General features: G+C 42.8%; 1 protein-coding gene across 3 annotated transcripts in view; it reads left to right on the top strand.

Annotated features, from left to right (window-relative positions):
- Window positions 1-23,290, top strand: part of KIAA1549L (KIAA1549 like) — a 268,897-nt gene that overhangs the window by 156,744 nt on the left and 88,863 nt on the right. For all 3 annotated transcript variants that reach the window (XM_086677714.1, XM_086677713.1, XM_086677712.1), the window contains 5 exons: window positions 2,119-2,338; window positions 3,162-3,295; window positions 10,669-10,831; window positions 12,371-12,430; window positions 19,045-19,196. In XM_086677714.1, the coding sequence (XP_086533840.1) occupies window positions 2,119-2,338; window positions 3,162-3,295; window positions 10,669-10,831; window positions 12,371-12,430; window positions 19,045-19,196 (729 nt within the window). The remainder of the gene's footprint in view (window positions 1-2,118; window positions 2,339-3,161; window positions 3,296-10,668; window positions 10,832-12,370; window positions 12,431-19,044; window positions 19,197-23,290) is intronic.

Raw genomic sequence — 23,290 nt, 5'->3', positions numbered from 1 at the left:
GAATTCAGGGTTTGTTTGGTTTTTTTAAGTTTATTTACTTTGAGCGAGAGACAGCGTGCAAGCATGAGCACGAGTAGGGGAGGGGCGGGGGGGGGGCTCCTCCTGCTAACAGCAGACTCCATGCTATTAGCACAGAGCCCGACACGGGGCTTGATCTCACGAACTGTGAGATCATGACCTGAGCCAAAGTCGGACACTTAACCACCTGAGCCACCCAGGCACCCTGTGAATTTGGTTTTTAAAAATGAGCTCATTTTTAAAAACTTAAATACCTTTCTTTTGAAAGGATGTTTGATATTAGTGCCATAAGTGGAAATGAAGATCATCTGCCACAAACATAAGGTAATCATAAAAATGAGTATAATGGTAACAGCTTATTACATTCAAGCTAGACATTGTTACTTGCAGAAGGCTCTAAGGCTGATGATGTCCCTTGTGTCCCTTTGTTTAAAAATATGATTAGCAAGCATTAGAGAGGTGTTAAAAATAAATAATCCCCAAACTGAGACTTCCTCCGTGGGGTAATTGGGATTTGAGTCACTTTCTCACTGGGCGATCTGGTATTGTTTAATGCTGTGTCTGTGTTACATGCAGAAGTATCTCTTGTTCCACCTACAGTCATCTTGAACACCACCTTTAGGTCACAAAGTGGCAGAGAGCACACAGTGTGGAGGAGGCAAAAGCATAGCCGTCTGTCGCAAAATCAGTTTTCTTGGTTTCTCTGACAAATACACGTGACATTACTAATGCAAATGCAAGAGTCGGATTGTGTGTGGGAGGGAAGCGTGTGTTTAAAACACCCTGGGGGGTGCCTGGGGGGCTCAGTCATTTGAGTGCCCAACTCTTGGTTTCAGCTCAGGTCATGATCTCATGGTTCGTGAGTTTGATCCCGGCATCCAGCTCTGTGCTGACACAAATTTTCTCAAAAATAAATACGTTTTAAAACTCAAAAAACGAAACAAACCAAAAAAAAAAAAAAAAAAAAAAAAAAAAAACAACTCCACCCTGAACTGTTATAAAGCACTAAGAAGGCAAAAGAAAACAAAAATAAAATGTAAAGCCTTGGGGCGCCTGGGTGGCGCAGTCGGTTAAGCGTCCGACTTCAACCAGGTCACGATCTCACGGTCCGTGAGTTCGAGCCCCGCGTCGGGCTCTGGGCTGATGGCTCGGAGCCTGGAGCCTGTTTCCGATTCTGTGTCTCCCTCTCTCTCTGCCCCTCGCCCGTTCATGCTCTGTCTCTCTCTGTCCCAAAAATAAATAAACGTTGAAAAAAAAAATTAAAAAAAAAAATGTAAAGCCTCAAAAATCTTCCAGTTGGGTCACAAAGAGTTCAGCACATCAGTATCCCTTAGAACTCAATTTTAAGAGAGACTCTGTATAGCCCATCCCCATCCTAACCTTGGCCTTGAACCAACCTACAAGCCAGCTTTTAAAGAGAGGAATTCACCTCATTTATTATCTGACTCCCTGTCCTGAAGGAGCCTCCACCTTATCTATCATTTCTGCCTTTTAATTTTCATAAACGATAAGAACTATAATAAAGCTATTCTTCCCAGCATTTCATCTCTGGAAATCTCTTTTACTGACTGTCTCCTGTCTGCCTTCTTGATTGACCATTGGTGCTCATAAGATTATACTCAGATATTTAAGGAATCAAGAAAACCTGGGGCACCTGAGTGGCTCAGTCAGTTGAGCATCCGACTTTGGCTCAGGTCATGATCTCATGGTCTGTGAGTTCGAGCCCCACATTAGGCTCGCTGCTGTCAGCTCAGAGCCCACTTCAGATCTTCTGTCCGGCCCCCCCTCTTTCTGCCCCTTCCCTGCTCGCTGTCTCAAAAATAAACAAACATTTAAAAAAAAGAGAAAAGAAAACCCCCACAGATTTAATTCTATTCCATGTAGGTGTGATATAAATTGTATTTTCATATTGTTTTGTATTCTGATATTTTGAGACCTGCCAATCCATGTGTGCTGTATAGAACTGTTAGAATATTTGTTGAATGAGAACATCGTATTCCACAGCCTTGCTAAATAACAGTTGTGGTTCTCAGAAATACCAACAAGAACTTAAAGCACCATGGAAATAAACACTGAGTTCTGGGTCCGTTTGTTTTGTAGGTGGACATTCTGGAACATTCTCATAACGTCACAGTTGGTTATTATGCTACCAAAGGGAGACTGGTATACTTGCCTGCCGTAGTGATTGAAATGCTGGGTGTTTATGGGGTCAGCAACGTCACTGCAGATCTGAAGCAACATACCCCAAACTTACAGTCAGTGGCAGTACTTGCCTCCCCGTGGAATCCCCAGCCTGCAGGCTACTTCCAGCTGAGAACAGGCAAGTACCTATCCGTTCTGGGATTGGGGGCAGTACCAAGATGACACCCTGTTTAAAAAGGTCAGTGCCAACTGCTCCATCATCTCTTAAAGCCCTTGTGCACTTTCCTCAAAGGGCCCTGCTAATCAACTGTCCAGTTCCCTGCACATGAGCCTAAAGTTCCCAACCCTGGATTTATTAGAAATGGTCCTTCGCTGGAGCCTTCCTTCCCAATTTATATAATTAGTACTTTATGAGCAACAAGTACTGTATTTTTAATTTTTTTCCCCCGTATTTCCAGTGGATACTGACAAGAGCTAAGCATCCATAAAACCTGTGCTTTGGAGCAACACGTTCTAGGTGCCACTGAATCTGAATCTCCAAGTCTTTCTCTTAGAGTCTTTCTCTCAAGCTCCCTCGTGATTCTGACCATGTGGTTGGTGAACCACAAGAGTGGAGAAACCATCAAAATTGAAAGACTCCATCAACTTAGTGATGCAGGCCAACTGACTCTTTTTCCCCTTCCAGAGAAAGAGAAGACATGATCTTTCTTTGATCATTTTCTTTTTTTTTAATCATTCTTGGAGCAGATGTCTGCATAATCCAACCAAATGATCACTAAGCCCTTTACATTACAAGGAACCTCAGGTTTGATCATGCTTTTAACTCTTCTCTATTATAAATCATTTTAAGAGTCACTTCCAGCACTACAACTAACCCCTGTCAGTCCTTACTTGCCTGATTTCTCTGATGTCAAATCATGCTGTTTTATATGGTGATTGTTAAGTCCAAGGAACTAAGACACACAACTTTGGTGAGAGCGGATTGATTACTCCCATTCCAGTGCTGCAGTTTGTGAGCCAGTCCGACAACATCCAGTCCTGCAAGTTTGCTCAGACGATGGAACAGAGACTGCAGAAGGCCTTTCAGGATGCAGAGAGGAAAGTCCTGAATACCAAGAGCAATCTGACAATTCAGGTAAGGAGGAGGGCACTTCCACCATGTAGTTGACAGAGGCCAGCCATGATGCAAATGCTGGCAAGGGGACTTGCTCCCCTATTTCAAAACTGTCTGGTGTAAATGTAACTTTGTACTTTGGGCATGTGATGTAGACAGGAGAAGATGCCACTCTGGGCCACGGAGTCGAGTTGGTCCTGGCATTGATGAGAATGTCTGAAGTATGGCCATGACAGCAGGGATGCTGTTTTGCTATCTACCTGGTATGGTTTGGGATTTTGTATTTATTTTCCCATGTGAAGCTTCCTCAGGCCTTCCCAATACATTTACTATTTTAAAAATGAAACTAGCTATGCTGTATAAGATATAGTCTCATAAAATGAATCAAATATCTTGTAAAATGAATCCATTCTAAATAGCTAACTCATCAAGATTTGCCTATCTTGTGATTTGCATTGCATTATTTTCTTTTAGAGTTTATTTATTTGTTCATTGTGTGTGTGTCTGTGTGAGAGAGAGAGAGAGACAGAGACAGAGACAGAGAGAGAGAGAGAGAGAGAGAGAGAGCACGCAAGCAGGAGCAGAGAGAGAGGGGGAGAGAGAGAATCCCAAGCAGTCTCCACACTCAGGGCTCGAACTCACAAACCTTGAGATCATGACCTGAGCCGAAGTCAAGAGTTGGATGCTTAACCAGTTGAGCCACCGAGGCACCCCTCCATTGAGTTATTTTCTAGACATCCACATGCACAGTCACCCTAGTTTACACACACACACACACACACACACACACACACACACACACACACATTTTATATTTGGGGCTTACCATATGCCAGGACTGTGCTAGGTGTTTTAAAAATATTTTGCTAAATAATACTCAAGATATCCCACTGAAGTATTATTATCACCGTTTCACAAAAGAGGGAACTGAGAGAGAGGCTAAGAAACTTCCAGAAGGTCACATGGTTGGTAAAGAATGGAACAAAGATTTGAGTCAAAGCCCATAATCTTATTCACTATGCTATACTATGAAACTTTTGGCAAACACATGAATTCTTTCCCAGGAAAATCCTACTCCTAGTCTACTATATTTCAGTTTACTGGACTTACAGTAGACATGCCACTAAAGCTTTTCTCAGACCCACTTTTTGCAATTATATAGTTAACATCCCTCTAAAGTCAGATGCTTCTTAATGATATTCATGCAGCCCCCAAATTTCTCTGATTAACTGTACAACCCAATGTCTCTATTTTTACTGAACTAAATCCTTTGCAATTAAACCCAGTGGTTTTGAAATTGACATTTAGCGTAAGTGAATTATCAGCAAAGCCAATACGATGTAGAAAGCATACAATTTAATTTGAACGAGCAGCTTTCCTTTTCTAGATTTATCCAAAGTGTACATGGAAGTATCTCATTATGATTTGGTTCATATTAGATTAAGATCTAAAAACGTGTCACAAACACAAGATTTATGTAAGAAGTATGACTCAGCTCCCTTGTGGGAGATCTTTTTCTTTCTGATTGGATTGTGATCCTCACAGGTGCATGATTCTAGTTAGGGCTCAGCAGCAAAACATATACTCTGATTGTATTCAGGAAGCACAGACCCAATGAGTGCCTGGTATTTATCAGGCACTGGGAGAGACATCAAGATAAATAAGCTGACTTTGTCCTTAAGAAGCCTCACTTGTGTTGTTGTATGTTAGTAATGGGCCATGAACTTTGTAAAGCAAGTAGCAAACTTCCCTTAGAAAAGACTATAACAGACAATTTGAAAACTGCATCTACATACATTTTATTTTATTTTATCTTATTTTATTTTATTTTATTTTACTTATTGTATTGTATTTTTATTTAAATTTTTTAGAGAAAGAGAGAACATGTGAGTGGGGGCATGGGGAAGGGCAGGAGGAAAGAGAGAGAGAATCTTAAGTAGGCTCCATGCCCAGTGTGGGGCTCAGTCTCATGACCCTGCAATCATGACTTGAGCCGAAATCAAGAGTCAGATCTTTAACCAACTGAGCCACCCAGGTGCCCCTGCATCTACATACATTTTAGATGCTCTTGAACATTTCAGCAACTCTTGAAATGAATGGATAATTGGGTGAGTTGTTTTGTTAACCCTATTTCACTTGTTGCCATGGCTGACAGGAATTCCAGAACCAATTTGTTGCCTGGATTTTGGAACCCTATATGCAAAAGGCCCCTATATCATGCATATATTAGCTACATGCTAACCATCCCCCTGGGGTTGTCTTTAATCCCCCTGGGCTTGTACCCTGACATGGTTTTTGTAATTAATAACTTTCCGTTTTATGGTATTAAATGTAATTTAGAGGGCAGCTTAGATTCTTTCTGGAATAAGACCACATAAATATTTAATTAATTTGTTCACAGAGTCATTGAAAAGTGACTTTTTTTTTTTTACTTGTATAGCATTGGTATTAGGGGCTAGATTACAGTATACTCAATTAGGACCTTTTTGGTTGTGAATCGAAGCATATAAGGCTTAAACAAAAAGAGGTGATTGGCTCATATAACTGAAGAGTTCACAGCATATTTCCTTCAGGCCCAATTTGATTCAGGTGCTTATATGATTTCTTGATGAAGTTCTCTCTTTATACCTTGGTTTTGCCCTGGGCTCGCATCATCTTCAGGACCAGTAGGGTGATCCCTGGCACCTCCAGGTTTGCCTCATCCTTACTGCTCACGGTCTTATGGAACCAAGGTGCCTTTTTTTGTGGCATTCCAGGAAAAATCCTGGGATTAGCTCTCATTGGACCCAGATGGACTATGTGCCCATTTCTGGAGCAGTAACTGTGACCAAGGAGATAAAATGTCCCAATCAAGTAGGCCTGGCTATGCCCACTCCTAGAGCTTGAGCACACGAATCCAACTGGAGAGCAGAGGTGTTTGCCTGAGGAAATTATGGTGCTGCCATAGAAGAAGGGAGAATGGATGCTGGGTGGGCAAAACACCAGCATTCCATTCCACTAGCATTTTTTTTAGGTCTGATTAGCTAAATGGATTGTGGCAGGAGTGAGTGGGAAGTAAGAGATAAGGCCAGAAGTCACAGGAGTCTAAAAGTAAAGGGGTAATGGGAAAGTGCCCCCTGTAGGGGCTGCTTGTACTAGGGACAAGGCATGACTTTCAGGGAACATTGACATGACCTTAGCTCAGGCCTGTGAACCTCTTCTTATTTATGAAGCTAGTTTTAAGCAGCCACCAAGAATGGTTACACTTTTCTTAACTATAAAAATGAGGTTATTAAAGAAGACAAAAAAAGAAGGACAATTTGTCCTTATGAATTGGAAGACTTGATATTGTTAAGATATCAGTACTGCTAACAGCGATCTACAGATTCTGTGCAATCCCTATTAAAATCCCAGTGACTTTTTTTTTTTTCAGAAATAGAAAAACCCATCCTAGAATTCATATGATTCATTTGGTATCTCAAAGGACCATGAATAGCCAAAACAATCTTGAAAAAGAAAAACATAGTTGGAATTCTCATGCTTTCTGATTTCAAAACTTACTACAGAGCTACAATAATCAGAACAGTGTGGTACTGGCATAAAGACAGACATACAGACAAATGGAACACAAACAAGATTGCAAAAAAAAAAAATCTTTGCATATATGGTCAAATGATTTTTGACAAGGGCCTCAAATCCATTCAATGGGGAAAAGACAATCTTTTCAACCAATGGTATCGGGAGAACTGGACATCCACAAACAAAAGAATGAAGTTGGACCCTTATCTAACACCATATACAAAAATTAACTTAAGTGGATCAAAGAACTAAACATGAGAGCCAAAACTATAGGACTCTTAGAAGAAAACAGAGGAGAAAACTTCATGGTATTGAATTTGGCAATGATTTCCTGGATATGACACCAAAAGTATGGGCAACAAAAGAAAAAGTAGTTAAATTGTACTTCAGAATTAAATACTTTTGGGGCATCTCGGTGGCTCAGTCAGTTAAGCTTCTGACATTGGCTCAGGTCATGATCTCACAGTTTGTGGGTTTGAGGCCCATGTTGGGCTCTGTGCTGAAAGCTCAGAGCCTGGAGCCTGCTTCAGACTCTGTGTCTCCTCTCTTTGCCCCTCCCCCACTCATGCTCTGTCTCTCTCTGTCTTTCAAAAATAAACAAATGTTTAAAATTAAAAAAAAAACACTTTTGTAGATCAAAGGGCACAGTTGATCAAAAGGCAACCCACAGAATGGAAGACAATAATTGCAAATCATATATTGGATAAGGAGTAAATATCTAGAATATATAAAGAACTTCTACAACTCAAAAACATAAAAACAGTCCGATAAAGAAATGGGCAAACAGCTTGAATAGACATTTCTCCAAATAAGATACATAGATCAATAAGCACATGAAAAAATGTTCTACATGACTAATCATTAGGGAAATGAAAATCGAAACCACAATATACCACTTCACACATATACGCTTCATACCTATTAGGGTGGCTATTTAGAAAAAAGAAAAGGGTTCCTGGGTGTCTCAGTAGGTTGAGAGTCCACTTTCAGCTCAGGTCATGATCTTGCGGTTCGTGAGTTGGAGCTCCGTGTTGGGCTCTGTGCTGATAGCTCGGAACCTGGAACCTGCTTTGGATTTTGTGTCTCCTTCTCTCTGCCTCTCTCTCTCTCTCTTAAAAATAAATAAACATTAAAAAATTCTTTTAAAGATAAAAAATAGCAAGTGTTGGTAAGAATATGGAGGAATTGGAATCCTCATGCATTGCTGGTGAGCTTCTCAAATGGCATAGCTCTGTGGAAAATGGTATGGTGGTTCCTTAAAAAATTAAACATAGAATTACCATATGATCCAGCAATTCTACTTCTGGGTATATACCCAAAGAAAGTGGGGACTTGAAGATATATATGTATACCCATGTTCACAACATTATTCACAACAGGCAAAATGTGGTAGCAGCCCAAGTGTCAATCCACAGAAGAATGGACAAGAAATGTAGTATATACATCCGATGGACTGTTATTCATCTTTTAAAAGGAAGGAAATGCTGACATATGCTACAACGTGGACGAAGCTTGAGGACATTATGCTAAGTGAAATAAGCTAGTCACACCAGGACAAATACTATGTGATTCCTCTTATAAAAGGTGTTCAGTTTTGTCAAATGAATAGATAGAATGTTGGTTTTCAGGGGCTGAGGAGAGGAAGAAATGGAGAGTTGTTTAATAGGTACAGAGTTTCAGTTTGGGAAGATGAAAAAGTTGTGGAGATGGATGGTGGTGATGGCCACACAACAGTGTAATGTACTTAAGGCCGCTGAACTGTACCCTTAAAATGGTTAACATGATAACTTTATGTGTATTTTGCCACATTTTTTTTTAAGTTATAACTTACTGGATCCAGTGTAGTTTCTGTAGAAGAAACTACAAGTTCTATAGGCATCTTTGGGATCCAGTGAGATTTAGTTTAGCTGAAAAGCAAAAAATAGAATGTTCACACTGGAGATAATGGTCAAAAAGTTATTTTCGTTATTATTCTTTTAGATGCCAGTACAGTTGAGTCTTTTGAGTTGTTCAGAGAGAAGCACCTTTATTTTTGGTACCCTGGGAAGGTGGCATGAATACCTGTGGCTCAACCACAGTCCAAAAATACTTTCAGAAAAGAGAGAAAGAGTTGACCAGAAACGTTGATTGAGTGTATCATTAATCATGGGACTACAGGCTCTGTGTTGGAAAATTATATAGCAACTTCCAGGGGTACCTGGGTGGCTTAGTCAGGTTGAGCATCCGACTTCAGCTTGGGTCATGATCTTGTGGTCCATGGGTTTGAGCCCCACGTCGGACTCTGTGCTGATGGCTCGGAGCCTGGAGCCTGCTTTGGATTCTGTGTCTCCCTCTCTCTCTCCCCCTCCCCTACTCTCAGTCTCTCTTTCTCTGTCTCTCTCTCTCTCAAAAATAAATGAACATTAAAAAAAAATTTTTTTAAAGAAAATTATATAGCAACTTCCACTTATGGGAAAAGTGAGAAATAACAAGAAGGTATTCTTGACAATCTTTTTAAAAATAATGTCTAAAAGGAAAGTTGCAGGGATATTTATGTCTGAACACACAAAGGTCTGGGAAAGACAGGATTATCAGTTGGCTCCCTGCAGGAAGAGAGGTCACACTCAGATAAAGGTAATTTGAAGAAAGTCTAATAAAAGGGACTCTTTGCAGAAGCATGGGCAGGCTCTAGGAAAACCACTTATAGCCAAGGCTATAAGTATTGGGGCCTGATGGGGCAAGGGGAAAGAGCAGTTACAGGAGGCAGAGGCCAAAGCTGCCCCCATAAGAGCCCCACTGTGGGAAAGGAGTCCCCGACATACCAGTTCTCTGACCCCACTCTCCTTCCAGTCTCTCACATCCTCCCGAGCTCCTTTTAGCTGAAGCCAGAGGGAAAGGAGCCCACCGAGGTGGTCCACAGTGTCTGCCTTTCGGGACACTGAGCAAAACATGGGTGGGTGGGTGGCAAGTGAATCCGGAAGGGGAGAGGGCACAGAACAGAACCCAGCACAGAACCCCACACTATCTCACCAAATTAAATAACTTCCTACTGCATCTGTTTTTCAAATCTCATCTGTGGGATATTTTTGTCCATACATTGACCCAGAAAACCGCATTTTCCAGTAATGAGAAAACGGACTTAGACAAAATTCAAGAAGAAAACCACACGATCTCATAGTAATATTTACATATTCCATATTGAATTAATAGGTCACAAGGAAATGTAATCACTCTCAAAAGAGGCTGTTTTATATTTCTGAATTCCTTTTGTCATCAGGTTTAATCACTCTGCCCGTTCGCTAGGGTGATGATCAGTTGTGTAGAAACTTCAAGGTTCCCCCCACATTTAACACAGGCTTTCTCTGAGCAGTTGAGGCCTCTTAGATTTAACATTTCCACGCTCTATTTTGTATTTTCAGAACCATAAATGTAACCTGAGACAATTTAGCCCCTGGAAGAGATACACATACCTGGTTAAAACCCGAAGTCAGACTATCTGGGTTAGAATCCTGGCTACATAACTTATTATCTATTATCTATGTGATCATGGGCAAGTCTCTTGATCATTCCGGGCCTCAGTTTGCTCCTCTGTAAAATGGAGCCATAGCTGGATACACTTCATGGGGTTGTGGTGAGAACTGAATGAGATCACGTGTCCTCAGCACAGTGCCTGGCACTCAGCCAGCAATCCACAAATGACGGGTATTTGTTATTCTTGTCTCTTCCTTGCTTTTCTTCACGTCCCTCTCGTCACTGCCCTCAACTTCCGCTTAAACTTCTCCTCCCAGGGCTTCCATGAAACAGACCTTCATCTTATTTGGCATGTCTCCCTCCCCTTTCCTCCTGTGTCGATTCAGATTGTGAGCACATCCAATGCCTCCCAGACAGTCACCTTGGTGTACGTGGTGGGCAATCGGAGCTCCTTCCTCAACGGCACAGTCGCCAGCAGCCTCCTCCGCCAGCTCTCAGCTGAGCTGGTTGGGTTCTACCTCACCTACCCGCCGCTCACCATTGCTGAACGTGAGTATGTTCACCCCTCACAGGGACACTGCCTTTTCCCTTCCCCTCAGGTCCCTTCCCCATTTAACAAATGTCTATTGTGCCAGGCACATACTAACTCTTTTATCGTGAAACAACTGAAATCGGTGATGAACGGGGATTGAATTGATAACAAGTATATTGCACACTGAACAAAAGCATTGGTTAGGTGCCTTTACAGTTCACATATCTTATGTCATCGAATCCTCACAAAGCACCCTATAGTAGTACAGAATGCGCCCCACTTTGCAAAGGAGGAAACTGAAGTTCCAGGAGGTGTAACAAGATGCTCACTGTCACAGCTAATGAGACATGGAACCTAGGGCTTGAACCCAAACAGTCTGCCTTTGAGCTTACAGTAACTGCCCTGTGGGGCGTCTGTCCTTGTGGCCTTCTGGGTTGCTATGGTTTCCACCCATTTGTGTCATCAGCAAATGTTCCCGGGCCTTCAGCCCTTGCCCTGGCTATAGATAACATAATGCAACTCATTTGCAATCAGCATCGTGACTTTACTGGATGAAGTCCCCATAGTCAGTCTTGTAGCCTCCTCTTCCTCTAATGTTTCAGTTATATAATCCTCATTACCATGCAGAAGGCATAGACTCCAAAGACAGTGCAGCCTACATTTTGTACCCAAACACTTACTTGGTAGCCAAAGGAAGTCAAGATTTGTGCTCTTAAATGTAATTGTTAATACATTTCTCAAGGTCATTGGTCAAGTTTTTTTTTTTTTTTTAACTTTCTGTTTCCTTCTGTGGTTGCATTTGATACTTTAAATAAATGAAATTGTGTATGTGGATGTACTTAGCACACAGTAGCCACTCAGAATTGTTTTGAGTGTTTAAATGGCAAGCTTTTGCGAATTTCCACATAGTAAAGAAAGATGACTCTGAATTTTGTGGAAAGGACAATGTCATGAAAGATGGCATTATGTCACATGGCAGCATGTGAAGAATTTATTTTCTTTCCTCTTGATATTCTGATAATAGCAACAACTAAGATTTATTGAGCACTTACCATGTGCCAGGCTCTGCGCTAAACCCTTTACATGAATTAGCGCTTATGGCCACCATACCTTCAAAAGAACCAGGACTATGTCACAAACATTTGGCTAATAATAAACTTAGTCCTTGACACTGGAAAAATCCATTCAAGAGAGGATCATTTCTAAAAATATTAGTGATGGTTGGATAGTTTTTACAAAGAATGTTATAGTTAAGACAGGTTCTAGCTGTGAGTTTTGATAGTGAAGATGTTCCACTTAGGAAGGTTCTGATGAAAAAATCAGAAGAGCAGAAATTTACAAACCCTAAAAACCGCTTCATCTGAAAGTTATCCCTTTACTAAGCATTTTACTTTTCAGAACAGCGAAATAGTTTTGGCCTGTATATCCTGGAGTTCCTAAGAATGATAAAGCTGAATTTAGTTGTTTGATATTTTATTATGTATGTCCATTTTCCTAAGTAATATTTACATATAAAAACTGTGAAAGTAACTTGGTGTGTTTCTTATTTGTTTTAGCACTGGAATATCCCAACCTTGATATATCGGAAACAACCAGAGACTATTGGGTAATAACAGGTAATCTCTTATTTTCCTCCCCCTTTCCTCTTATCAGGTTGCTGTGTGTTTTTTTCAATTTTTTTTTTTTTTTAACATTTATTTATTTTTTTGGGACAGAGAGAGACAGAGCATGAACGGGGGAGGGGCAGAGAGAGAGGGAGACACAGAATCAGAAACAGGCTCCAGGCTCTGAGCCATCAGCCCAGAGCCCGACGCGGGGCTCGAACTCCCGGACCGCGAGATCGTGACCTGGCTGAAGTCGGACGCTTAACCGACTACGCCACCCAGGCGCCCCACTGTGTGTTTTTTTAAACTACATGTCAAAAGAAGTCCCCGAAACGAAATAATATAATAATAATAATAATAATAATAATAAAAACTGCATGCCATTCAGTGATAGAATCAGCATCTTTTCTTTGGTCCTGTCTTTTTTTTTTTTAAATAGTTTTTAAAGTTTATTTTTATTTATTTTGAGAGACAGCAAGGGGGGAGGGGCTGAGACAGGGAGAGAGAGAGAATCCCAAGCAGGCTGTGCACTGCCAGCATAGAGCCTGACACGGTACTCGATCTCACCAGCCATGAGATCATGACATGAGCCGAAGTCTAGAGTTGGGTGTTTAACCGACTGAGCCACCCAGGGGTCCCTCTTTGGACCTGTCTTATAAGTCAAGGAGTTACTTCCATAGCGCCAGAAATGGGTAAAGTAAGCTAAGAAAAGATATCATATGAAGGTGAATATTAGGTAACCATTCAAAACAGCAAATTGTAAAGTCCCATCCACTGCCTCCTCTTTGCAAAAAGTAGATTATCAGAAGGTATGACAGTAACCTGTGGATGTTTAGGGACTGTCCCTGGGAATGGTTGTTTATTTAAAGATGGTAGGCCTTTCTGCAGTGCCCTACAAAACCCCAGTGAAAGGCTGAGGAATGCTAGGCATGCATTTTTCTCTTTCCTCGGCACACGCCCCACACCTACACTGATCCTGGTGGAACCCAGTCGTGTCCTGACAGTGAGGGCGAATGGAAGTAGAAGGGAGTTTGGGTGACATTTTCTTTTTTTCCTTGACATTTCCCAGCTGAGCTTTATGAAACAGCAAAAAACTTGTTTGTGTTTTTCCAAAGCCAGACAGTCACTCTGAAAATCTTACAGAAAGCAAGGATTGGGAGCAAAGAGAGAAGACAGATATTTGTGGGAGAAAGTGACCAGCCCAGCTGTACATGGAGTGGGGAGGGGAAGGGGAAGGTATTAGCTTGGTAGGGACACCATAGCAAAGTACCACAGACTTTTGGGGCTTCAGCAGCAGGAATTTATTTTCTCATAATTCCAGAGGCTGGCAGCCTGACATCAGAGTGTCACCAGGCTTGGTTTCTTCTGAGGCCTCTCTCCTTGGCTTGTAGATGGCCATCTTTACTTGGCATCTTCCCTCTGTGTATGTCTGTGTCCTAAACTCCTCTTCTTCTTATTTTTTTTTTTAAAGTTTATTTATTTATTTATTTTGAGAGAGAGATTGAGAGAGAGAGCACAAGAGTACAGGTTGGGGAAGGGCAGGGAGAGGGAGAGAGAGAGAATCCCAAGCAGACTCCCTACCACCAGCACAGAGCCCGATGTGGGGCTCCAACCTGTGAACCATGAGATCGTGACCTGAGCCAAAACCAAGAGTCAGATGCTCAACTGACCGAGCCACCCAGGCACCCCCTAAACTCCTCTTCTTATAAGGACACCCATCATACTGGATGAGGGCGCACCCATATGAACTTATTTTACCTTACTCACCTCTTTAAGGGCCTCATCTCCAAATACAATCCCATTCTGAGGTACTGGGGGTTAAGACTTCAACATATGAACTTTGGGAGGACATAATTCAGCCCCTAACACGGAGAGAGGAAGATCCTACAAGTTGTGGAAGTTGTGCCTGGGCAAGCCGGTCTGAAACCTCCCTCCCTTCTCCCCTGCCCTATTCCCTCCCTCACCTGCTGTCCCAAACCAGCAGTAGACAGGTTGCTGCCTAGAATCCTGACAAAGGAGCACACTGCCCTGCTCAATGAGGCCCGCTCCAGACCTCTCCGAAATGGCAGAAAATCACATTGCTTTCTCCCTGGTAGATCCATGGATATGCAGACATTATTTTACCTGCCAAGAAGACAAACTGAAGAAATATGTTATTTAAAAATTTTTATTTATTTTGAGAAAGACAGAGACAGCATGGAGGGGCAGTAGTTAGAGAAGGAGAGAGAGAATCCCAAGCAGGCTCCACGCTGCCAGCACAGAACCAGACGTGGGACTCGAACACATGAAGCTGTGAGATCATGACCTGAGCTGAAACCAAGAGTCAGGTGCTTGGGGCGCCTGGGTGGCTCAGTCGGTGGAGCATCCTACTTCGGCTCAGGTCATGATCTCACGGTTTGTGAGTTCGAGCCCTGCGTCGGGCTCTGTGCTGACAGCTCAGAGCCTGGACCCTGCTTAGGATTCTGTGTCTCCTCCTCTCTCTGCCCCTCCCCTGCTCATGCTCTGTCTCTCTGTGTCTCAATAATAAATAAAAAAACATTTTAAAAAATTAAAAAAAAAAGTCAGGTGCTTAACCGACTGAACCACCCAGGTGTCCCAAGAAATCTGTTTTAAAAGAATAAAAATGGAGTTTGTACACGAGAGGGAGATGATATTAACCCAGCAGTGCCATTTTGAACCAGCAGGTTATGAAACACTTCCAGAAGCATGTTTACTCCAGCAGGAATGCTGCTCTTTACCTTGCAGACATCTCTCCTAGTAACTGTAAGCTTTATGCTAAATGGTAACATATCTGCCCTTAAACACCAGCTGCCCTGGACAGCTTCCTGTCTCGCCCTTTCCTTATGTACCCGGATGCTGCCCTGACTCTGTCTGAGTGGCATAACCTTCACAAAACCATCCTGGGACTTCACCTCTTGCCCGCTCAGCTGTGTAACCCTCATTTATTTATGTTGTTGCTGTTGCTGCTGCTAATCGGAATACACAGTGGCCTCTGTCACTGTGTTTGGGGCTGGTTGGCCCAGTTAGTGCCCATGGGAGGGGAGAGAACCAGCTTCAGGATGGCCCTCCTTCCTTCTCACCAGCTCCCACCAGCCTTTGACCATCATTTATGGGAACTAGGATGAAGATAGCTTTGTTCATCGTGCTCCGAAGCACATCCCCTTGAATAACCACTCTGCCCTTTGCTCCCAGATGTCCGTCAAGGGTACTTCATCTTCTTTCCTCATTTGCAGCAGCTCAGAGGATGGGGAACAACTTTCCTTTCCATAGTTAGGATTATAAAACCCTGACATGTTTCCATCTGCTTCCCCACTAAATTTATATTAAATATGTTTTTACACACTGTTCACTTCTCCTTTCCCTGAGCACGGGTCCCTCGTGGCTCCGTTAAGGTGATTCCTGCAGCGCCTCCCTCTGTCATCCGTGGACCTTGTGGCCAGGATTGTGTATATGAGGCAGGACAGAGATGCACAGACTTCATATTGCTGCCTCACAGGGGTCAGAGCCCATCTTAGGTTTATCCACTTGTCTCTGTGGAACCCACTAGTCAAAATATCCCAGACCCAGAAGGCTTATGATTTCTTCTGGTCTTAGCCCAGCTGCTGCTAACCATAGCATGTCCTTGAGCACGTCACTCAGGCCCTGTGGGCGTCTCACTCTCACCTGTGGAATGAGGGGAAGATAGGAGCTGAGCTGTCTGGTTCTTTTGGCTCTGAATGTATGGGATTCAGTTACACATAAAACAATTCAATATAGGAAGCTGAATCAGGCCGACCTGATTGCTGGAATTTTAGAGCCCGGTGCAGTTGTAAATAAAGAAGGATTAAGAGACCAGTGATGTAACAGCCCCCGAATCTTCTGGACCAGCTCCTTTGAACACAGCTGGGGACTTGCTCACCTCCTCTGAGCTGAGTCAGTGGTGGCTAAGGGTGAGTGGCCAGGGCCCTGGCTGGTGTGATGGGCTGCTGTCCTCGTGGGCACGTGTGCCAGGGTCCAAGACCCCCTACTGCTTTTGGGTCACTGTAGGAGATGTGGTCTCACGCCCCTTTCCAGGCCCTTTGGGCGGGTGAAGAAGACTGAGAGCCTGGGGCCTGCCATAGTTCTCAGGGGGAAGGAAAGGAGCCGCAGTCCTGGAACATAGTTATTTCTTCGTCTGGGAAGGATGTGTCTAGCAAGAAAGGGGCACATTTGAGCAACAACAACAGCCAGCATTTATGGGCCTCCTCTCTCGTACCTTTTAGCACGCCCCTCGAAGCATGTCTCTTCGAAAGTGTTGTTCCCCATAATGACACAATCAGGAGTAGATTATGATCCCTGTGTATTCAGATGAGGGACAAGGGTCCAGAGGAACTAAGGGACTTGCCCAAGAGCACTCAGTAAGGGGGCGCCAGGATGCAAACCCGGACCCCCCCTTTCAACCCCCAATTCTTCAACAGCTGCCAGGGAGGGACACATTCTCTTTGCAAACAGAGCAGTGAGGCACATGGGAACTGTCCAGTCGTGGGTTCCATGTAACTCTTTGGGAGGTTCCCACAGCCACCTGCAGTGCCCTGAAGATTGTGGTTTGTTTTTATTCTCCCTCAATTAAAAAAATTGGGGTAAAATAAACATAACATGCAATGTACTATTTTCACCATTTTTAAGTGCACAATTCAGTGGTATTAAGTACGTTCACAGTGTTGTTGTAGCCATCACCACTATCTATTTCTGGAGCTTTTTCATCACCTGGAGGCTTTGACCATCCCTTTCTTTGATGTCTGTCCTTGCATCATCACTGGGCTTCCCTTAAAGTAATCCGTGATGATGCCCTTTGACTGTCCTGTGTGCCCACTCTTACCCTTGTCTGGTAGTCAGGAGAGGCCAACTTAGAAGTAGTTTTTCAACAGTGGTTTTATAATTTTACTAGAGGATCATCTTTGAAGCAGTAAGAACGAGGGTTCTGCTATCTGGGGCCAGGAGGTAGGCGGCCATTCCTCAGCCTGACAGCTCGTCAGGAGGGATTCCAAGGGGCCTCTTGGGGACCCGCCGCAGAAGGAGCAGTGCAGGTGTGTTTTATCTTTGCAGGAATTCTGCTGACAGATGAGCTGAGAGTCCCTCACAAGGGCCCTGGAAAGAGAGCTGCTTTATACCCTCCGTAGGGATTATTTAGCATTTGTGGCTTCAAAGAAGTAATTTCTGAGACTCAGCTGTGGGTTTTATGTTTCTCTTGATCGGTTTCAACATCATTCTCTGTATCATGTTGTCATCAGTCACTTGTTCTGGCCCCATACAGAATGTACCCATAACAACAGCTCATTCTTTGTATTCAGACTATTTCCATATCCCTGTAGATGGGTGGTCTTAATGGCCCTTGGCTGGACTATGGTAGTACAAACTCTGTTACATGAAAAGTCTTGTATTACATTCCCAGCCCATGATAAGTTTTCATCTCTTTGAAAAGATGAGAAGTTTTTTAAACATTTTTGATTTCAGGGGTGACTGTGTTTGGAGGCAGTATTTGCGTGTTTGGGGTTAAGTGTGTTTCCCAAGGGACTTGGAAGAAGGACTGGGCTTTCTTCAGGGGGAGAGGGTCAAAGGAAGTTGTTCCCGTGGTAGGTGACTGTTTCAGGCCCAGGATGGCCCTGGTGTTCCTTGTGGTCCTCCTCCTTGCAGTAGCCTGGAATTCTATCATTAACGCCTCAGCTACCCAGATAGCCCTGGGTATAGATGAAAGAGCAGTGGAGGAAGGATGGAAAGAGGGGCTTCATTTCCCTTCTACACACCAGGCACTGTAATAAGCTGTTTTATACATCTTGTCTCATTTCAACCTTACAGCCCATAAGGATAGATGTGCTGTGATATCAACTTTCTTACTCCCTTTTTGCAGAGAGGGACTTGGACTCAGAAAGGGCCAGAGGCTTGCCGGAAGTCCAACTGGCAAGCACCAGCACAGAAACAGAACCCACTCTTTTTATTACACAGTTCCGCTCTCGAATGGGATGGTACCTGAGAGGCCCTGGGCCACTTTAGAGGTGGGTCCCAAAAGGACCCCATAGAGGAGAGAGAGACAAGGACACTGAACAGGGTGGCTTTTCTATGTATAAGGGGCTGGGTTGCAGGATGGAGCTCAGCTTCCCTATCAAAGCTGCTGAGAAGGGAAAATATAATAAAGATAGCCCTGAGCCAGGGCTTCTGAGTGGGAACCAGTAAAAAAAAAAAAAAAAAAAAAAAAAAGCCAATTAGTCATACCTGCAGCTATGCTGTATTCCCATATGGTCTCTAACAACACATAACATCTTAAATGAGGTTTGGATTAAATGCAGCAGCATTAAACATGTCACAGCTTGTGGAGGAGAGCGCTCAGGCATTGGAGTTACATAAGCATGGGTCTGAACCCTGACTTTGCTTGTTACTAGCTGTGTGCCCTTAGGCAAGTCATATAACCTTTCAGCATCTATAACGTGTGGACAGTGATCCCTAACTCCTGGGGATCTTGTGAAGGTAGACTGAGGTAAGGAAGGCCAAGTCCTAACATGAGATAGGGCCCGTGGCCCTTAGTGGCTGGTGCAGGGGCGGTGGTGGTTGTGGTTTCTTGATCCACGGGGAGCCTGTCCCCTGAGCAGCCCCTCTGCCTTCTGCATCCACAGTGCTACAGGGCGTGGACAATTCGCTGGTGGGCCTGCACAACCAGAGCTTCGCCCGGGTCATGGAGCAGCGCCTGGCCCAGCTATTCATGATGTCCCAGCAGCAAGGCCGACGGTTTAAACGGGCCACTACCTTGGGAAGCTACACCGTGCAGGTGGGTGTGTATGTGTACTAAACCACTGGGGTCTTGTAATAAATGTACGGGAGTGTGCTGAGACTCAGTAAACCATGCTGTGTGCAGACGAGCGCCTGCCCTGCACACTGACTAGGCCACGTAATCAACACTACTCTTAGGTTTGGGGGGTTCATGGTCCTAAGCATCAAAGTCGTGGAGGAGGGTGAGAGTTAGCTACTCTCCTGTATTACTGCTAGACTGTAAGGTTTCAGAACAAATTCTGCACACGTGCACATATTTATCAGACACAAGTGATTAGTAAGCAAGCATAGACTTTCTACTCCCCAAACTGTTCTGGAGACTAGATGGAGTCCCAGAGCTCGGGACCTTCAGATCTCTTGCCACAACTCCTATGGATGGCAGATGCACCAATCAATATTCCAGCTGCAGGAGTCTGTTACCCTTCTTTAGTCAGTCTCAACAAACAGAGCCCTCCATGTTTATAATGGTCAGGTGACCACACGGGGATTCAGGCGAGAGAGCTGTAGCAGACACTATTGATGCATTGCCCAAATCCCCTTCCCATTTCTACTGAATGCTACTGGGCTTCCAACAGCCACTGCTGAACCTTTATTGAAGGGCCATTCTTGAGATGCCAGAACCCACTTTGTCGATGCCATGGCTGGCTGGAAGTGCCTGGGAATTAACTAGCGGTGGGGGTGTGAATACAGCAACTCTCTTGCTTTGTGGCTATGAGAATTCTGAAATGTATGTTTTCAGTAATTGCCAGATATTTCCCATAGAATTAAGCTTTTTTAGCTGCCCACAGTGGTAACTAGATTAATAATGTACCTCTCGCTAGTTCCCTTCCACCCCCTGAATCACCTCTTCACCCTCCCGTCAGTTCCATGCACCTCCCAAATAATCCATCTACAAGGATTCAGCTCTTCTCAGTCTGCTTCAGAGGGAACTCTACAGACACAATGACCATCCCCAAGGTTAGAGGCTCCAAGCTTCTTTCTTGATTCTTTATTCAATTCGGGCAAGAGTGGGAACCATCTCTAGCATTCTAGCCAATCCGTGTATCTTGAATACCACTAATTTCACCAAAACTGGGAACCCATTGCTAACATTTGTTATGCTAATTAACAAAGCTCTGTTGAGCAAGATGTCAAAGTATAGAAGCACTCCTGGCGGCTGCCTCCGGAGTGTGGGCTTCCTAATTGGAATTGAGCAAACTGCCCCTAGAGTGTGAACTCGTGATTGGCAATTGCCACATCTAGGGTGTAACTTAATGCAAACACACATGCTTGATATTACCATGTCTAAGAGAGGAAGCGTTTTATAGAAAATTATAGGCATTACTCCAATCTGTCTGCACATTGTGTCCTCGGGAGTTTGAAAGTACAAACAACTCATTTTCTGGACCACACTTCCTTGCCTGAGACAAGCATCATCCCTTGAGGGAGATTCTAGGTCCTCCATTCACAGTTGGTGAATTTGGCCCCTTGTCCTCTTAGATGCTGCTTTCATTCTAAGTCTTTGTGGTCTGTGACAGCCTGTGACCAGGTAAAGTGATGGTTTATTTCTTGTGCCAGGTTTATGGTTTACCCTCTCTAGGGTCCATGTGAGCCCTATAATTCACACTTCTCCAAATAAGAGAGAGGAAGTCGTTGGGACTCAGACAGTGAAATGGGATTTGCCTCAGCTGAAGGGAGAGAAAGAACGACCATATAATCCTGGTGTTTTTTGTAAACCTAAGAAACCTAATCCATTCTACATGTATAAAACAGCCCACCAAGATATTCTTTCCTCGTTTCTTCTGTGTAGTCAATGTGATTGGCTCCATAGCTTCCTGGGAAGTCTGAGTGAAGTGAGTAGGGATTTGTTTCTGCAAATCCTAATTTATAGAGGTGGTAACATAACCCTTGGAGGAATCTTCGTAAGAAGAATTGAAATTGAAATTGAGTGAAGGTATTAAATATTTGAATGTGCATTCACCTTCTACCTGGAAGTACTAACACTGTCCTTACCTCCTCTCCTTTGAGGGACAGGAATGCCGTGGCCAAGTTTCCCAAATAAGATTTGCTCTTACATAGCTTACATCATCCTTCCACCCAGAGGCCTTTCTTCTGGGCTCAAATAATTTTAAAAGATGAGCCACCTTCATGAAGATGGAAACTTGTATGTCTGGAATTTAAAGATGTTCCTCTAGTGAATGTATCTGAAAAATTGAGTCTGAAGAAGAAATACATATGACCAATAAACAATTTTTAATGTTTAACTCCACTTGTCATCAAAATAATGCAAGTTTTAACTACCACAAGATATCGTTTTCACCTACCAAAGATTTATGATGGTACTATCCAGGGTTGGTGAGCATGAAGTGAAATGGGTACTTTCAAACACCGTAAGTGGGTATGACCTTTGTGGAGAACCAGTGAGCAATTTAGACAAGTACCTCTTGGATGGTCACAAACTTACTCCTGGAAATACGTTTTGAGGAGAATAGAGGTGAACACAAAGACCAGAAAGTGAGGGCAGTGTCTTTCAGAGAGCGTCCAGAAAAATGGTCCTATGAGGTGCCTTGGGGCAAAGAGGCTCTGTGGCCATATCAGTTTGGCAAGGATTCATCCTGTAGCCCCTTCTTGAAGATTCCCAAGGCCTGTTGGCATACCAAAGCCTCTAAAAAGACCTGTAGTAAAGAAATTCCTTAATTTTGGCCAACATACTAGTTTGGAAATTTAAATGCTGATAAGACCCTTGTTTTTAGTAATATATTTCTCCGACATTTTATTATGAACATTTTTAAGCCCACAGAAAGAAGTTTTATAGTGAACACCAACAAATTCACCATCTAGGTTCTAAAATTAACAGTGTGTATGTTACTATTTTATATTTGGTAACATATTCATTTCCATAGCACAGATCAGTTTGGTCTGTTCTAGAGCTTCATATAAATGGAAGTATATTCTCTTTTGTATAAAGCTTTTTTGACTCCATGTAGTGTTTTTTGGGTTCATCACGTTGTGTTATGCAGGAGCTTATTCCTTTTTATTGCTGAATAATATTCCCTTGTATGAATAGACTACAGTTTATTTAACCACTCTTCTGTTGATGGACACCCAGACTTTTTCCAGTTTTCAGCTACTTTAAACAAAGCTGCTATGCCCATTCTTCTACAAATCTTTCTGTAGCCATATATTTTCATTTCTCTTGAGTATGTGGGAGTGGAGTTGCTGGTTCATAGCATTGGTGTATGTTAGCTCTGTGACAAACTGCTAGACCTTTTCCCAAAGTTTACCATTTTACACTCCCACCATCCAGATGTAGAGTTCCAGTTACTCCACACCCTCATCAACACTTGGTTTTGTCAGCCCTTATTTCAGTCATTCTGCTGGGTGATAGCAGTGCCTTTTTTCTCCATTGAGCATTTTGTATATGCTTATTGGCTATTCAGATAGTATCTGGTCAGATTTTTTTAAACCCATTTTTTATTGGGCTGTAGTAATACCTATTTTTAATTGTTATGTATAGCATACGTACAAAGGAGTATAAAGACATGTAGACTTCAAAGAACACCAATAAAAAGAAATCACAACCCAAAGTAAATTACCCTCACCTTACCCCAGAAGCCTTTTATGTGTCTTCTCTGATTATACCTACTCCCTTCCTTTCTATCAGAGTTGAGTGTGCTTCTGAATTTTGTTTTAAGTCATGCCTAAATTTTCTGTATAGATTTTACCATCCATGTGTGTATGTATCCCTAAAGAGTACATCATTTGGTTTTGCCTGTTTTTGAATTTTATATTCAGTGATTTGTTTCTTATCAGGCTTTTTTATTCACCCATATTGATACAAATAGACATAGTTTATTTATACTACTCTATAATATTTCATTGCGTGACTATACCATTAACTCATTAATCCATCCTACTGTTAGTGACTTTTGAATTTTCACAGTTTTTGCTCTTGTGACCAATATTGCTGTAAACATTTCTGCCATACCTTTTAATATCCTATAAAGCTCATAATCTGTAATATACACTTTGGAAAATACTATACTATAATGTTTATCAGTTGTTAATTATAGTAGTGAAAACTTGATAACAAAGTAACCATTCAAAAATGAA

This window comes from Puma concolor, chromosome D1 (assembly GCF_028749965.1).
Source record: "Puma concolor isolate L17-30 chromosome D1, mPumCon1.1.hap2, whole genome shotgun sequence".
Taxonomy (NCBI): domain Eukaryota; kingdom Metazoa; phylum Chordata; class Mammalia; order Carnivora; family Felidae; genus Puma; species Puma concolor.
This window is presented reverse-complemented; position numbering and strand designations above follow the sequence as displayed.